Source organism: Capricornis sumatraensis, chromosome 2 (genome assembly GCF_032405125.1).
Source record: "Capricornis sumatraensis isolate serow.1 chromosome 2, serow.2, whole genome shotgun sequence".
NCBI classification, from domain to species: domain Eukaryota; kingdom Metazoa; phylum Chordata; class Mammalia; order Artiodactyla; family Bovidae; genus Capricornis; species Capricornis sumatraensis.
In genome coordinates, this window is record NC_091070.1 from 21,222,208 (window position 1) to 21,240,989 (window position 18,782).

Consider the following 18,782-nt stretch of genomic DNA (forward strand, 5'->3'; position numbering starts at 1 on the left):
AAGAAACTCCCTTTTTTTACTTTTCTCCTCAGCCAGCTTAGATTATAATGATCAACCCTCCCTTAGAAGTACTCTCAAATCCTTTGTTTATTCCTTATGGTGGGACTCCAGCAAAACCCCAAGGATGGATGAACCTTTACACAGATATGCCTTCTCCAAATCCACACCCCAGAGCTGAATGTTGCTGGTGTAAAAACCATCACACCACTGGAGAGATGGTTTTCCTGTAAATTCAAGACTGCCAGCCCCAAACAGTCCCTCAACACTACCTACAATTCTCCTCTCTGCAGCTACTATTTCATTCTCTTCTCTCCGCAGTTCCCCCGGGTCTCTGGCTAAATGCTACTTTCTCAGAGAAGCCACAGATTTCTTCCTGCCCTTCTCCCAGCACCTCAGTCTTTCCCTTTAGAGTACCTGTCACCATCTTCATGGTTTGTATTCATTTATTCGTATATTCTGTCTGCCACACTACATAAGCTTCACTTCCGTTTTGATTACTAGACATACCCAGTGCTTGGCACACAGTGAAATCTGAATTCACATTTGTTGAAGTGATGGCTAGACAGAGGGATCCTGGTCTCTACGACTCCGTTCTCATGACAGAGTGCTTTCTACAAACCTCACTTGGGAACCCCCGGACTTTCAAGAGCCTCTGTTTTCAGTTCTCCTTTGGAGTCCTGATGGGAACAGTGAGAGCTCCCATCAGCATTGACCTGATTAAAACTACAGTGTTTCAAGCCATCAATATTTAGTCATCGTATTGTTACTCACTGGCAGAGAACACGGTAAATAAGGGAAACCCAGCCCAGCAGCCCTTCGGAGGCCCTGGCCCCTGCCTATGCCTCTTGTGTCATACTCCAGGGACAGTTCTGGGCCACCAAGGGTCACTGCAAAGGCACTCTACAGAGTTGGTGACAGACACTACCACGCCCCGCAGGATAGCCTGTCCCTGAGAGTTAGCTTCTGGGGAAAAGGGTCCACAGCCCCCAGATCACTGTCCCAATCACCCTGCTGCTGCTGCTGCTGCTGCTGCTAAGTCGCATCAGTCGTGCCCAACTCTGTGCCACCCCATAGACAGAAGCCCATCATGCTCCTCTGTCCCTGGGATTCTCTAGGCAAGAATACTGGAGTAGGTTGCCATTTCCTTCTCCACCCAGTCACCCTAGGTTAGAGAAAAAACTGGAGCGTTTTTGAGGGTAGGATTTTAAGCCAACGTGTGTGTGTGCTAAGCCGCTTCAGTCATGTCCCACTCTTTGCAACCCTATGAACCATAGCCAGGCTCTTCTGTCTGTGGGATTCTCCAGGCAAGAACACTAGAGTGGGTTCCCATGGCCTCCTCCAGGGGATCTTCCTGACCCAGGGGACTGAACCCACATTTCTTAATGTTCTTTACTACAAGCGCCACCTAGGAAGCCCTTTAAGCCAAGGACTACATTTTAAAGGTTAAAAAGGGAAGAGCAAGGAGGAGAAACCATGTGTTTAAGGGTTCAGGACTCGTTAGGGACAAATGCCAGACTGGAGGCCGATCCTGTGGCTCCTGCCATGCCCCTGCCCACTGTCCGTCCCCACCCCAGCTTACAGATGAGGAAACAGACCAGGCACTGCTTCTGCACGATGAGGGGGTGGCGGGACAGGAAGGAGTGAGGATGTCAGCAAGAGGCAGTGTCATCTCCTACCTGGCAGCTCCCTGTCCTTGAAGGGGTCCTCCACCTCCGCACTCTTAGCCCTGGCGTCACTCTCACAATTGGGCATCACGTAGCTGAGAAGAGAGAGAGGCAGGGCATAAGGAGGGGCTGGAACCTGAGCCGACTTCAGCCCCTACCACTAGCAATGATCTGTGTGGTCTCTAAGCGTAGAGCACCCAGGGCAGGTGGCAAAATAGCTCCCGCACTGTCCACTAGCTACAGGGCAATCCCAGCATCAGCGTCCCCACAGAGACATGTTCAGGCATCTTGCCACATCATCTCAGTTACTCAAGTAGAGTGGTGTTCCCTTATGTCTGCACACAGGATCTTTTTGACCCCTAGCACCCAGTGACTCAGGCAGGGCAATAATCTGCCTGAGTGAACTGAGGTTCAGAGAGATTACCTCCTTTCCCCAAGGCCACCCAGCTAGAAAAGGCCGGCCCTGTGGCCAGAATCCAAGATCTAGGTCTTTCCACCAGGACCTCATCTGCCCACGAGCAGAGATGCTGCTCCCCGAGTGTCTCAATTCCCACCCGGCCAGGACAATAAATCCGGGAGATGCGAGGCGCCAGCCTAACAGGAAGCTGGTTCTCCTGCCCAAGGGTCCATCTGAGGGGCAGGACGGGCTCCGGGGGCTTACCGTGTGGAGGTCCCCGGCAGCGGACGCCCGGTGTCCACCAGCACACACCAGCAGTAGCCAGTGGACTGGTGGCACTGCACTGGTTTATAGAGCCCCCCGGGTGCGCACTCGGGAATCACAATGCCCTCGCGGGGGCTCTGCCGGGCCTCTTCCAGGGCACTCTGCCGCTCCTGGTCACACGAGTGAACTTTCTCTGCAAGAAAAGACACAGCCCGTGGTGACTTCCCGCTCCTATGCTTTCCCTGCCAGGACCCGGCCTGGCTCCCAGGAACTGATGATGGCTGACTGGTGAATCACCAAGGGGAGCCGGGTCCCCACGCCAGCCCTGAGTGAGGAGCTGGAGAAGCAGAGCACCTCACTCTGGCCCTCGCACAGCCAGGCTGCAGTAGCATTCATGCCGGTAGGTTCCAGCGGCTGCAAGACAGCCAGGGAGGCAGGGCTACTCCTCATCAGAGCTGCAGCTGGCCTGGAAGTGGAATCTCCTGACTGTTTGCAGAACAGTCCCTGCTCATGTCTCCTGGCTCCAGCCCTGCAAGCTGACAGCTGAGGCAGGAATGCCCGTGTGTGTGGACACTCTCCCAAACCCAGACCCCGTAGGACAGGGCCACAGTCACTGTCCTCAGGGTGGGAAGATGCTCTGATGCCCAGCACCCAAGAAGAGCAGAAACCCAAGGACCAAACCCACTCCTTCCAGGGCTCCATCAAAGCCGGACAAAGGAGGCTGAATGGAGCTGAGTTGATTACACAACACTGCTTCCATTACACGGAGAGGGCAATGGCACCCCACCCCAGTACTCTTGCCTGGAAAATCCCATGGACAGAGGAGCCTGGTGGGCTGCAGTCCATGGGGTTGCAAAGAGTCGGACACGACTAAGCGACTTCTTTCACTTTTCACTTTCATGCATTGGAGAGGAAATGGCAACCCACTCCAGTGTTCTTGCCTGGAGAATCCCAGGGACGGGGGAGCCTGGTGGGCTGCCATCTCTGGGGTCGCACAGGGTCAGACACGACTGAAGCAACTTAGCAGCAGCAGCAGCAGTAGCAGCTTTTCATTACACAACACACCTTCCCACAGGAAGATGTCTGCACTCAGAGGCCTCAGAAACCATGCCAGCGTGTCTGAACAGCCAAACCTAGCTTTCCCAGAATCAAGCCCAGCTTGAGGCACCCCATGCACCGGGGGCTTTAGAACCCCATGGCCGCTGACCAGTCAACCTGCCCGACTTCCCTTTCTTGTTTTTCTGTTGATACTATGTGGGGTTTTTTGGTTTGTTTTTTAGTTATTAAAAATAAATAGCATTGGGTTTCTTTTCTCATTATAAAGAAATATTTGAAGAATCTCTAATCCCACCAAAGTTCTACCGACCCTGGATCTTCTCTTTTGCACGCACACACACGCAAATACACATGCACACACGAGGTTTGGGTTTTTTCTAACAATAAAAGGGACCATATCATAAACTTGTACCACTGTTTTTGATCTACTTATTTCTCTTTTTATTCATTTACTTTATCATCACTTTACTTCTCTCATGAACAGTAATCCACAACTTTCTTCTTGAAGAATGTGACAGGAATCACCTTGGGCATCCCGTGACTTTTTCACAGTGTGTTACAAAAATACCACTAGGAGAGCCAGGAATTTGGCATCAGCAATGTGGAGATTCATCCTGCTCACTGAGCAAATGGATGAAAATAACAGAAGCTGAACTCTGATGGAGCCAAACCCTTTGAAATAATGGGCTCTGTTAATGATACACATATGAACGGGACAAATGTTGAAGCAGACTGTAGGTGTGCAGAGATGCAATGCTGTCTTAGAGGAAAGTCAGATGACGGGAAAATGATTTCTGGTCTCCTAAAAAAAAATGCTGAAAAATTCTCATTGCAGGGTGAGGGAATATTTCCTTAAGGGCATAAAAATATCAGATGGTATATATACATATTTGCTATTAAAACATAATTCTGATATGGAAAATGAAAAAAAGGAATTACTGTTTTCATAATGCAAACATAGCAAAATTGAACAGAATCTCCTTGGCTATATGAACAGCAGTTTAGAACAGTTGACAGACAATAGACTTATGATTCAAAACCCAGTTATAACTTCACCAGAACTGCCCCTAGAGCCAGCTTAGGGAAGACACACAAACTGTTGGAGAGAGGGGGCCTTTGGGGAGACCTGGCCTGAAGACTCAAAATTTTGAATCGGGCCCCTGGCTAGGATGGAGCCTGGCACCTTCCAGAGGATTACACAAGAGTGTTTCAATAGCTCTCCCAACCCCAAGTGGGTAACTTTATTTTCCTACCTCGTATTTCATGCCACACACACAAAAAAAGTGACAGATGAGCAAAACCAAAAGAAAACAGCTTTTTACTGGCCCCGCGTTCATGTAACAACCTCTGACAGAGACTTTAAATTATAAGATCCTCCAGGCCAACATTCTAAAGCCGTAAATCAGATGGAAGGCGAGATGTGAACAGAGGTGGAGAAAGCTTCCCTGGGGACAGAGCAAATGATGGGCCTGACTTCACACCATCGGGGATCCTGAGACTGCAGGGATGTGGAGAGGAGCCAGTCGACGAGAGGTGGGAACCCATAGTCTGGGGGCTGTCGACAGATTTCTGGATGTCCTTGAAGGCTGTTCTGAGATGTTTGCAGCCCGCTTCCATAGAGGCTGCACAGAGTTCCATGGAGAATAAAAGCATACAGATGATGACGTGCGCTAATTTGGAAAAACTAGAGGACTAGCAGTGGAATTTGAGAAAAGGCTAAACGCAGGGTTTATTACTTTATTACTTTTTTCTTTGTTTGCTTGCTTGCTTATTACTTTATGATGATCTCTGCAAGTCCAAGTGCTGCTCTAAGAAAGAGGCAGGAAAGGTTTATATCACTGTACTAACCATTTGCAAAGAAAACACGGAGAGTTTGTCTTCCAACAGAGAGAAAATCTCCCCTAAAATCCTCTTTATACTAATAATAGTCAAAGCAAATATTCACTGAGAAGCATGTGCCAGGCAGTAGAATAAGGACTTCACTTGCCTAATCTCTTTGCCCCTGTGAAGTAGGTGCTGCTATTATGCCCATTTTATTTTTTTAAAAATATGGATTTATTTATTTAGCGGTGTTGGGTCCTAGTTGTGGCGCATGGGCTATGATGCATGGGCTTAGTTGCCCTGTGGCATCTTAGTTCCTCGACCAAGGAACCCATGTCCCCTACAGATTCTTAATCACGGGAACACCAGGGAAGTCCCTTTGCCACTTTATAGACCAGATGACATTCATGAATTTTCCCAGGTTCACTCAGCCAGGCAAGAGGAGAGCTGGGGCTCTGGTCAAGGGCTCTGACAATCAAGCCTGTCTTGTTGAACTCTAGACAGAGGTCGTTGCCTCTAATCATTTGCTTTTAGGGGAAAGTACATTTATTTTTATGGTGTGAAGATTTTCTAGCCAGTCCATTTGCAGACTGCCATAAACCTGCTGCCTTCGAAAGCAAATGTGTAAAAACCCATACTTACCCTTTTGACACAGCACTGCTTCTTCTGAACCAACAATTCTCCGCTAGAGCGCACTCTGGACCTCATACTCTCGTATTTTTCCCTCTTTGCCTCCGAACGAGAACACCTAAAGCCAAATCTGTAACTCACCCACCACTGACAGACAGTAACATGAATAATCATAGCTAATTGCTCTCTGAGTGTTTACTACGTGCCCAGCTCAGTACTGGGCACTTGCGTTAACTCAAACTCATCACGAGCCTCTACGATAAGTGTTACTATAATAATAGTATAGTCACTGAGCAGACTGGCTGTGTGATTTCCCCAAGGTCAATGGTGAGGAAGTGGCAGAGCCTGCATTCTAGCGCAAACAGTCTGTTCCCAGGCCATGGCCTTCATCTTTCTTAAATGTCAGCTCTCACTGCCACAGGCTAATCTGATTTTTATTCTAACATATGTTTTCCTTTTACTCGGTATGGTAGACAGTTACAGGATGATACCAGTGGATTGTACCTCCTTGTATTCACGCCATTGTATAGACCCTCCACACTGACTCTGAGTTGCTTTGACCAGTGGAAAGGACAGGGGTGACAGTATATAGTTTCCAGACCTAGATCTGAAGACTCCTTACAATTTTTACTTGCCCTTTCTTGCAGTCCACCCTGAGACCACTCCATAAGGAAGCCAGTCCATCCCCATGGAGGATGAAAGGCCACATGGAAGAAAACCAAAGGGGTCCAACCACAACCAGCACCATCCACCAGGTGTAAGGGTGAGGTCATCCTGGACATCCCAGCCCAGGTGACCCTCCAGTCGGACAAGTCCAGGAGTAAGTGCAGCCACGACCCATCAGGGAACCACCACTAACACCGTAGAAAGAAAAAATTATTTTTGCTGTAAGCCTTTACGTTTCTGGGTGGTCTGTTACCCAGCAATAGATAACTGAAACACTCAGGCTTGCTCAGCTCTTTATCAAAGTGTGTGTGTGCACATGCTCAGTTGCTCAGTCATGTCTGGCTCTTTGCAACCTCATGGACTGTAGCCCGCCAGGCTCCTCTGTCCACGGGATTCTCTAGGCAAGAATACTTGGGTGGGTCGCCATGCCTTCCTCCAGGGGATCTTCCTGACCCAAGGGTCAAACCTGAGTCTCTTGCATCTCCTCTACTGGCAGGCAGATTCTTTACCACTGTGCCCCCTGGGAATCCCCTTGATCAAATTATCCCATAAGTATTATATACCACACAAGCATTGCAGCCCTCTTGGACCCTTCGACCAATCAATCAATCAATCAATTATTCCTTTAGTGCTTCTCCAGAGGTCATGCAAATACTGATCATACATAACGAGAGGCCATAAGCTTATTCTGCATCTGAAGACCCAGGAGCCAGCTCCACCCTTAGGGCCATTGCTACCCTCTGCCCTTCTCAGTCACTCCCAAACAAATCTTACAATTGACAACTGTGAAGAAGTCACCTTCCAGAATGCAAGCCAGGGGACCTGTTTCAAGGGTCTGACCACTGGTTCAGAAAGGAAGCTCCTCAGAAGTTGACACACTGCTCTGAAACATTCAGTTTCTGCTCAGGGAAGTTCAGGAAAAGATGAGAAGATTAGAAGGTCTGGCCTGATAACTCTAAGAAGGGGCTGGGACCATCTGTAAACACTGGGGAGACATAAAGATCGGGGGAGAGGGAACAGGCAGGCCTTGTTCAGGCCGACTCGGGAATACCTAACCACACATTCTTGCACTCAAGCACACTCAGCCCTTCTAATTCATTCCGAGACAGTGCAGACAAGTGAGAGCCGACTCACTCCCCACCTGGCAATGGGTCGCTTCACTCTCACTCACAAACCTCCGGCTGCCTGAGAGAAGAACACAACGGAGAAGTAGCCCGTGGAAGGAATGACAACGCGGTCCAACACTTGCCACCGGAAAGCACACAGCCCTCACCACCAATCACACAGCAGCGGAGCAGAGCAGGACTGCGCCTGGGTGGGGGTGGGCAGGGAGGGGGACTGAGGAGAGAGAGAGCAGGCTGAACCAGACAACACAAACCCTGTCTGCAGGCCCAGGGTGCAGATTCTCGGCTGTCCAGCCAAGACAGGAGGAGTGTGGAAAACAGCCCTGTCTGCTATGGCCAGTCCCTGCCTCTGTGCCTTACCCATGGTAATTAGGAGCAATGGAGAGTGTGGACAATTTCAACCCCCAGCTGACCCTCCATCTCATCTTAGCCCACAGTTTATCCTTTGTTTCTAGGAACATTTTCTTCTTTATCATCTGTTTCTTTTCTCTTCTTTACTTAAAAAAAAAATGTCCAACAAACATAAACATGAAAAGATTCAAGTTTCACGTCCTTGGGCTGGTCTTTCTCTCTGGCTGCTGCATTCCAGAGAAGCTGCTGAAGGAAGGAACAGACAGAAAAGTTGGGAAGCTGCGTAACCAAACACCCAAGTGAGCAGGTATTGACGAGCCAGGCATATCTTGAACTCTTTGGAGAAAGAGCTGGGGAACCATATAGTGATGGAGACCCAGAGGGAGATGGGAGGAGAGAGAAGGCAGCAATCAGGGAGCATCAGTAGTGGCGGGGGCTCTCCAGAGAAACTGAACCAATAGAAAAAAGAAAAAATATATATATTTGGATATGGCTATACTTGTGGAGAGAGAGAGATTTATCTCAAAGATTTGGCTCCAAACTGACAAGCCAGAAATTCAGGTAAGAGTGATGGGGGCAGTCTCTAGTCCAAAATCTATAGGTCAGGCCAGCAGGCTGGAAATTCAGGTAGGATTTCTCTGTCACAGTTTGGAGGCAGCATGCCTTCTTTTCCAGGAAATCTCAAGTTTCACTCTTAATGCCTTCAACTGATTGGATGAGGCCCACCCACACCACAGAGGGTCATCTGCTTTACATCAAGTCAATTGATTATAAAAGTTAATCATGTCTAAAAGAATACCTCTGCAGCAACATCCAAGCTAGTGTTTGACCAAACTGACTACTGCGGCCTAGTCAAGCTGGCCCCTAAAATTAGTCATCACTGGGTCCCTATGAAAAATGAGACCAGGAAAAAAGCCCTATCTTATAGAAAACCATACACAGAAAAGCTGAGAAGAGTCATGGGTCTCAGAAACATGTATCGGGAAAGAGGCCTCAGTGAATGATGCAATCTTCCCAGAGAAAGAACCAGAAGCTCTCCTTCGAGGGGAGGATCAGCTGGGAATTAAAGGCAGCTTTTCAGGCTGCCTCGACCAAGCGCCACCTATACTACACACTGGGGACTGGGGTGCGGACAGGGCTGACAACAATGTCCTGAGAGAGATCAGTGCTCCTGGGGTCTCAGACCTAATGTGGGATCCGGGGTAACACAGGAGATTGGGGCTCAGAGAGGATGCAGAGGGGGTCGAGGGAATTCCTGGCCCCCGGGTCGGGGTATGTGCTGGCCCCATGGCAGGCTCAGGAAGAGGTCAGAAAAGTTTCATAAGAGGTAGCAAGAAGAAAGAACTAGCCACGAGATCCTAACCTACCCTCATTCCAGGCCTCCTCCATCCCCAGATCTTTCCCTGGGGGGCCCCACCTAGACCAAGGCCTCCCTCTGCTCCCCTCCTGGACTCCTCACCCTGGGCACCAGGACTTAACAAGACTGAAAGCTCCTAAGGTCAAGGGCCCTGTTGCAGCCTTCCTGACCCTTCCCCACATCCAGCCCTGAGCCCCAGCACCTCACTCATAGGAGAACCATGGAGACCCAGATGTAAAGGATGCTCAGAGCATACAGCCCAAGAACCCTGCTATTACTTGAATACTTGCTGTGCCATCCCCAGCTGCAGGATTCTGTGCTAGCCTGACTCTTCAGAGATGGGTCCCCACTGCTGAGTCACTGCCAAGTGTGTGTGGGGGGTATGGGGAGTGGGGGTTTGGGAGGGATGAGATCAGAGTCTAGAAAAAGAAAACCTGTCCCTTTGACTCATCCTAGGAGATGCCACACTCAACCCTCAGACCATCCAGCACTTGATTTTCTTAAAGGAAAAATCAATACATGGTACCCACCTGAAAAACAGGAGCAGTGTCTCTATGTCGTAAAAGGAATTGTCCCACTGGGCCAAGAATACCAAGCAAAACAATAGCGTTGTTTCATCTACAATTACCCTGAAACCTCTTCAAATACCTCACACCCACCTAGCCTCTTATCAAAAATGAATGAAATGCTGAAGGATAACACAAAGTAACAAGCTGTGTGTTAAAGAAAAAACAAATCAAACAAACAAAAAACACCTTTCCTGAAATTCCAGAACACGAAATTCCAGAGGCGTAAGAAATTGCGTGGCTCCTGCCTCAGGAGTCTCTGGATTGGCACAAGTGGCGTGTGCTCTGGGGACTTTCACAGAGAATCTGGCTGACGAAGAAACTGCAGGAACAAAAGGAGGGACTGGAGGGACCAGGTTTGAAGGCACTGACTTCCTGTTTCTGAAGAGCCAGCCCTGTGACTGGACACGCAGTCTCCAGGGAGGAGATGGTGCAGGCTGTATGGTCTCAGACAGTTCGCAGGACACCACTGAGCAGCCCTTTCTATTTATTTGGCCACATGTGGTTCCGCACCCGTGAGCACTTTTCTGTCCTCCCGTCATGCCCAGCACTGAGCTGTCACTTGGCCGTCATCAATCCCCTAGTCTCAGAGTCATCCAGGGACTCCAAGTACCCCCTCAAGAGGAGGGAAACCCACAGAACCATTCCTCAGAGCTCCCTCTGGAACAGACAGTGGCCAAGAAAAGGAGAGGTCTTGCCAGGGCAGGGAAGAAGCAGACCCCTTGACAAACAGAACAAAGTCAACCCTTGAAACTGTGCTCAGGTGTGTATCAAGCAAGGGTAGACATAGAGAGAATAGACACAGAATACGCATAATTTAAAATGGTCACCTCTACCATGGGAATAGGTTTCTCCAAATGACCCTTTAATCTGACGGATGACAGAGGATTACACGGTTGGATGGCATCACTGACTCAATGAACATGAATCTGAGCAAACTCTCGGAGATAGTGAAGGACAGGGAAGCCTGGTGTGCTGCAGTCCACAGGGTCGCAAAGAGTCAGACACGACCTAGGAACTGAACAACAACAAAGGTCTTGACGTGAGAGCTGTTGATGGGCTTGGAGCCCTGGGCAAGGCCCTTAGTCTGGGCTCCTTTTTCTCATTTAAAATGAAGCCGTGGTGGACTTCCCTGATGGTCCAGTGGCTAAGAATCCAATTGCTAATGCAGGGGTTGTGGGCTTGATCCCTGGTCTGGGAACATTCCGTATGTCATGGAGCAACTTGACTTCTAGCAAGACAGAAGAAGCCAGTTACAAGTCTGTGTGCTACCACTGCTGAGCCCAGGCACCTACAGCCTGAGCTCTGCAGCAAGAGAAGGCACCGAGAGGGAAGCCCATGCCCTGCAACAGACAGCAGCTCCCACTCATCGCAACGGAAACCTGCACGCAGCGATGAGGGCCCAGGGCAGCCAAGCATAGCTACACAATACGAAGGCTCCTGAGAGTGCCTCGGACTGTAAGGAGATCAAACCAGCCAGTCGTGAAGGAAATCAACCCTACATGTTCACTGGAAGGACTGGTGCTGAAGCTGAAGCTCCATGACTTGGCCACCTGATTTGAAGCGTAGACTCAATGGAAAAGACCCTGATGCTGGGTAAGATCAAGGGCAGGAGGAGAAGGGGACGACAGAGGATGAGATGCCTGGATGGCATCACCGACTCGATGGACATGAGTCTGAGAAAACTCTGGGAGATGGTGAAGGACAGGGAAGCTTGGCAGGGTGCAGTCCATGGGGTCACAAAGAGTCGGAAACAACTGAGCGACTGAACAACAACAATACATCTATTTAAAAAGGCAATTGCAGCAGGGGTACTAGAGGCGACCACCGCCATAGCCTACCACCCTACAGCCAGGCCAGAGCTCCCCCACCGCTCAGCGCCGGAGCCCGCTCAGGCTCCCCCACCCCAGGGGAGCCCGAGAGCCAGGAAGCAGCTGAGCACGGGGCGAGGCTGCCAGGGGCCTTCAGGTCTGCCCCCAGGCCTCACTCCCCCAACCCCCACTCCCGCCACGGCCATACTGTGTCTAGCTGCCTGTGGCTTAGAACCCACCCCCGCCAAACAAAACTAACAATGCCCGCCTCGTGTCCCCGACACACCCACTCACAGGTGTGTGTGCAGTAGGCTCTGTAAATAGGGCCCGGTGCTCAGATGAAGTGCTGTGGGTCAGGAGGCGTAAGGGAAAATTACAAACCAACCAGCCTGTCCAAATAATTTCTCTCTGGGGCTGGAGGAAAACAAGATCTAAATTCTACAGAAGATACTTCTTCTAGGATGGACTGTCCCAATATAGCATATAGGCACTTTTTTTAAACTTTTTCCCCAAAGCATCACTGACTCACAGCCACTCGAATTTTAGAAAAGGCGCCATCTCAATTGACTCATGCTCATATGACCCTTCCACCAAAAAGAATATGAAACTCTTCACAGTGGTTTTGCAATGACAAGTACTAAGAAGTGGCAAGCTGGCATCTCTGTAGTTTTTCTCACTAACTTCGCTGACCTTGACCTGACAAGCTCTTCCTTTAAGGACAAAAGCCAGCAAATAAAAATTCAGGTGAGAAGGAAGGAGGGGTTGTGGAAGGGGGAGATGGAAGAGAGATCTTTTTTAATTTGTCAAATAAAGTATCATAACTTCACTCTTCTCCTCCAAACAATAACGCTGCACATATGGGTGTGCTCATAAACTATATACCCTGTCTACTTCCAAAGTCTTATAAATAAACACAGAATGAGGCTGCTCAGACCAAAGCAGAGATGGCAGCTGACTTCTAACAATTGGAAGAAGTCAATTATAATTATCTCAGCAGGGCCTTCGATTAGGTTTTTTTTTTTTTTTTTCCAGCAGCAGAGGCCAAAAGTAGAACATTAGGATGCGGTGGGTTTGCTCTTAAAACCACAAGCATACAAACTCAATAAAATCTTTGCTAGTGGAGCAAGTTCCAGACCCCTCCCAGTCACACTGCACCGCTATGTTCCAAACAGACAACATGGGGTAAAGGAGCGAGGCGACTGGGAAAACTAATCTTAAAACAAGATTAAAATGGACTGTGAGGCTAGGCGCTCTGGGGCCTCCAAATGTGTTTCAGATCCTCTTAGCAAAGGGAGAACTTAAGAAAGGCCTTTGTTGTCAGAGAGAAAGTCATAAGAATGACCACTCATCCCCACCCCTGGCTCTTATTCTCCTGGCCATGATGGACCAAGACACCTGCAGAAGATACGTGGGCAGACATCCAGAAGGCCAGTGATAGAAATAAACATCAAGGATTTGTTTTTGTATAGATATTTTAAATGCACACCAGCCCAGCCCCATCTGCGGCTGCTAACGTTAGTGGATTACTCATTCTTCCTTCCAATCACGTCATGCGCAAGTCTCCAGGTGGCTGTGGGGTATTTGCTTACAACGGCTACCGCTGGTTTCCCTGAAAACTGTTTATTTTTCCAGGCCTCAGGTCATTACATCACCCCGCGGTTTCTGGGCAGGCCAAGAGCGCTGGTTTTAGGGGGTGGGGGATCCAGCCAGGAGGTGCTATTGCCTCTGTGACCCCAAGTCCCAGTTCTAGGAGCAGCCACCCCGACAGGAACTTCCAGGGAAGGGAAGAGTATCCAAAAGGTAACCGAGGAGCCCGAAGTAGGCCTAGGAGAACACTGTTCTGACCCTGGCAGGTCAGGATAGGATGCTGAAAACAGCCTACTTGTGACTCGGATGGTGACTGAGGCAAACACTCTCACGTTCAAGGAGGGCGGGGGTCACGGTCGCGACAGACGTATAAGAAATGCGTTTCCACCTGTGTCCCCGCTGGTGGCTGGTCTCCAGGGAGCAGAGTTACCAGCAGCTGCTGCATTTGCAGATGGACAGAAGGAAGGTCTGCCAGGCAAACAGGTGAGGAAGGAAAGACACAGTCCATTTGAATTGAACCCACAGCACCAGGTGCTGGGGCCTCTTGAAGTCAGGTCAGAACACGATGTTAACTAGAAAAGATGGAGATAAAGGAAAGAAAGAGATGGAAGAGGGAGAAGTCAAATGACCTCACAGGTGGCCGCCGGTGGGTACCAGGCCAGGAAAGAGGAAAAGGGCTGTAGTACACGCCTTCAGGGCATCGTCTGGACAAACAGCAGAGTGAAGGCTCACACGACCACATTCCCTGAGAGATAATATCTTCCCGGAGGAGAAAGCACAGAATTTTGTCACACAGAAAGAGAGGGGAAAAAAAAGACTTTTATAAATCACATGCTGTAGGAACATGTCCGCATATAGCAAAATTAGAAGCAGTTAAATATGGATGAAAGGTGAGATGAAGCCTAGTTTTTGTCATTTCTTGGATCTCTGTACTCTCTTCTCTAACATGTAAGTGATTACAATTTGTTTTTTTAAATCTAGTTATAATAAGAAATTCTTTGATCACTAGCCCCTGGTACCAAAATCTCAGCAAGAGTCTGTTTTCTTATAAAAGCAGAGTTTCTGGCCAATGTGTATATAGGAGAAGATGCTCGCTGTCGAATTCTAGGATGTTCGCCACCAGGTGCATTGTCTGCCTGGTTGCAAGAAGAAGTCCTGGTACAAAGGAGGCGAGAATCAAACAGTTCAACAGGCAAACCGGCTGCTGTGGACCCTGCCACGTACTCAGAGGGTGACCCTGACCAAGATAAGCTTACGACAAAGCCTTAAAAACAGGGACCAAAACCTTCAGGAGGAGGGAAGGAGACAGGATAAGTCTGCAGGCATAAGTGTCATGCTGTTGCAAAACTTCAGCTGCCCGGTGGAACCTTTCCAACGTCAACAGTCCACAGGCCAGAAACCAAACCTGGCGTCACAGGGTCTGAGCGTGAAAGAAGGATGTTTGGGGTGTAAAAGAAACTGGGATGGCCTTTCTGCCTGTGGGAGAGAGAGAGCTGAGGAGGAGAGTGCTCACTCAGTCGGCTCACAGAGTCCCACTCCAACCTCCCCAGGGGTGTGAGTGGAAGCTCTCTGGACTCAGAATCTTTCATCAAACTCTGATGGGGAAGTGCCCCAGGGGCCCCACGCAGAGGCTGCTGTCCATTCCAGAGCCCAGACCCAGACAAGTTATCATTCAAGTCTATGTGACTTCTCATCAAACCAAGTGAAATCATGTGGAAAGTGGCTAACACAATACATCAAGGTAGTCCATTGAGGTGTTTTCAATAATTTATGTGCTCCTACTGTGTGCCAGGCATTTTAGCTACACTGAATTCTCAGAAAAATCCTGCAAGGCATTAACAACTTTATCTAATAAAGAAGGAAATCAAGGTTCAGGGTAGCTAGTTATTAACTTTCTCAAGGTCACCCAGCCTCTCAGTAGGAAGCAGCCAGTTCCACTGTTGTTCAGACGCTCTGCGGTGCCCAACTCCGTGGCCCTGTGGACTGCAGCACACCAGGCTTCCCTGTCCATCTTCCGGGGCTTGCTCAAATTCATATCCATTGAATCGGTGATGCCATCCAACCATCTCATCCTCAGTTGTTCCCTTCTCCTCTTGTCTTCAATCTTTCCCGGCGTCTTTGCATCAGGTGGCCAAAGGACTGGAGCTTCAGCCTCAGCATCAGTCCTTCCAATGAATATTCAGCACTGATTTCCTTTAGGATTGACTGGTTGGATCTCCTTGCAGTCCAAGGGACTCTCAAGAGTCTTCTCCAACACCACAGTTCAAAAGCATCAATTCTTCAGCGCTCAGCCTTCTTTATGGTCCAACTCTCACATCCACAGACTGGCCTGATACCAAAGACCATGCTCATGCCATTGCATGGGTGAGCTCTTCTGTATACAAAAGATTCCCTACCCTCCCACCTATGAAGGCCAAGCCTCAGGATGCTTTCTGAGCAGCCCACGTGTGAGAGCATGCACAGGAAAGGATGTTAAAGCTCACATGAGAGGTGAAAGTGCTACACGAGCCACCTAAAGAATTTTACGCTAATACAGGCTTCCCAGGGCACGTCAGGAAACATCTCAGGAGACACAGCCCCAACTTCTAAGAAAGAGGCCACAAAATGTGAGAAAGACACACTTCTACTCACCATCCCACCCGAATGCTTCTCCTTCAATCTTATAAGAGCTTCCCTGGTGGCTCAGTGGTAAAGAATCCGCCTGCCAAGGCAGCAGATGTAGGTTCAATCCCTGGGTCGGGAAGATCCCCTGGAGGAGGAAATGGCAACCCACTCCAGGATTCTTGCCTGGGAAATCTCACGGACAGAAGCCTGGTGGACGACAGTCCATGAAGCCACAGAGTCCAACATGACTTAGCGAGTGAATAACAACAATGCAACAATCATATACCAGCAGCCAGCACACTTTTTTAATGTAAAGAATCAGATCATATTTTAGGCTTTGTAGGCCAAACAGTCTCTGACACAACTCTTCAACTTGACAGTTACAGCATGCAAACAGCCATAGATGACTGTACATAAGTAAATGGACATGGCTGTGTTCAAATAAAACTTTATTTGCAAAATCAGTCACGAGGCCTTTTGCCAACCTGTTATGCATGTTTGAGACATGATGGCCTTCACACAGAATTACATCAAAAAGGTTGGCAGGCACTCTGTCAGTATTACCACCTGACCATGATGGAGAACGTCCCAGTTTCTTAGAAAAAGCCCATGGTATCAATCTTTGATAATGATCACTGGGCTCAGCTTCTCCCTTGGAACCTTTAGCTCTCTCCCAGCTATCCTGTCCTATATGCCAACCTCACGGACATAACTGGGGCCAACCATGGAAAAATAAGGTGCCTGGGCCCCTCTGACAAAAGTAAGGGGGTTGTACCTGCCTGGAAACCATTTCTCAGCATGACCCCATACTCATGCAATTGGAAACTACTCAGAGGAAGAAGGAGTGGAAAGAAGGACTCGAGTGGAAGCAAACATCAGCAAACTTGACATCGCCCTTCATTATACACAAAGAACAGTGCCCCAAAAGATAGGCACTGTATTCCCAGAGAAATTGTTTTCTTCAGCCCTACCACTTACTACAAAGGTCTGTCTAGTCAAAGCTATGGTTTTTCCAGTAGTCATGTATGGATGTGAGAGTTGGACAATAAAGAAAGCTGAGTGCTTAAGAATTGATGCTTTTGAACTGTGGTGTTGGAGAAGACTCTTGAGAGTCCCTTGGACTGCAAGGAGATCCAACCAGTCCATTCTAAAGGAAATCAGTCCTGAATATTCATTGGAAGGACTGATGCTAAAGCTGAAACTCCAATACTCTGGCCACCTGATACAAGTAACTTACTCATTTGAAAAGACCCTGATGCTGGGGAAGATTGAAGGCGGGAGGAGAAGGGGACAACAGAGGATGAGATGGTTGCATGGCATCACCGACTCAATGGACATGAGTTTGAGTAAACTCCGGGAGTTGGTGATGGACAGGGAGGCCTGGCATGCCACAGTCCATGGGGTTGCAAAGAGTCGGACATGACTGAGCGACTGAACTGAACTTAAATGAACCACTTACTAGCTGTGAACCAGGACACGTTACTTCCTCTCTCTTGGCCTTTGACTCTTCATCTATAAGACAAGGACGACAACACTTATCTCACAGTGTTATGGCAATGCTCAAAGAGAACACAGAGCTGATACAGGTAGCTGATAGCTGTGATGACAGTGATGATTCTGTCTTTATTGATGAAGATCCTTTCTGCTGGATCCTTCTCCGAAGCAATCAAACATGTTAAGTGAAATTCTCTAATAGATATGACATATAGGCACGAAAGCCCTTGCCTTCACAGAGTGTAGCCTAGATAGAGAAATTAACCACTGGTAGGTGAAAAAAGGGCTTCCCAGGTGGCGCCAGTAGCAATGAACCCGCCTGCCAATGCAGGAGACAGAAGAGATACAGGTTCGATCCCTGGGTTGGGAAGATCTCCTGGAGAAGGGCATGGCAATCCACTCCAGTATTCTTGCCTGGAGAATCCCACAGACAGAGGAGCCTGGCAGGCTACAGTCCATGGGGTCACAAAGAGTTGGACACAATTGAAGCAACATAGCACACACAGGTGAAAAGAATCACAAAAGCAGTTGCTAAAGGTCAAATGTATCAGGCAAAAAGTACCACATAATTTCAGAGAGAGCTCTCCCTCCTATCTACCCCTTGGGCACCAGATGAGAAGTGAGCCCCCTACTGGGGACTTTTTGCAGATACCACTTACAGATACCACAGGTACCAAGAGACTTCTCTTTGACTTACCATATTTGCTTAACAGTTAAGGAAGAGTGGGGGAAAGGTCTAAGAAGAAGCTTCCTAATAGATGCTTTGGCTTAAGGTGACAATTACAAATTCTTTCCTAATTAAGGAATTCTCACTATAAGCAGTATCATTGAAAGTGAAAAGTGAAATTCGCTCAGTCGTGTCTAGCGCTTTGCCACCCATGGACTATACAGTCCATGGAATTCCCCACGCCAGAATACTGAAGTGGGTAGCTGTTCCCTTCTCCAGGGGATCTTCCCAAGCCAGGGATCAAACTCAGTCTCCTGCATTGCAGGCGAATTCTTTACAGTCCCAATTTTCCCACCAAAGATGATGATAGTAATAAATACCATTGTAGTTACAATTTATCATGCACTTACTGTTTATCACTTAGTCAGGCATTGGTTAAGTAATATACAGACTAACTTAGTTAACCTTTACTCACCATCCTTTAAGGGGGAGATTATTATTCCAGCTGAGCACTGAGGCTTGGTGGGGAGGGAGGGAGGCATTTGACCTCAGTGGGTGTTTGACTTCAGTTGATTTGACTTCACTTGACTTCACCAAGTGTTGGAGCCAGAAAGAGAACCCCAAATTGGTGTTTTAACCATGGCCCCTGTTCTGTCAAAGACTCTGGCCCACAGGATGTCATGTGGGCTCCTTCCCACCCCAGTATCCCCGGTCTCCTCCAGC

At 48.6% G+C, this 18,782-nt stretch overlaps 1 protein-coding gene across 3 annotated transcripts in view; it reads right to left on the minus strand.

Moving 5' to 3' along the window:
• SMOC1 (SPARC related modular calcium binding 1) overlaps window positions 1-18,782 on the minus strand; it is a 145,412-nt gene that overhangs the window by 17,467 nt on the left and 109,163 nt on the right. For all 3 annotated transcript variants that reach the window (XM_068963397.1, XM_068963398.1, XM_068963396.1), the window contains exons 8-9: window positions 2,326-2,518; window positions 1,677-1,759 (exon numbers count right to left, since the gene is read on the minus strand). In XM_068963397.1, the coding sequence (XP_068819498.1) occupies window positions 1,677-1,759; window positions 2,326-2,518 (276 nt within the window). The remainder of the gene's footprint in view (window positions 1-1,676; window positions 1,760-2,325; window positions 2,519-18,782) is intronic.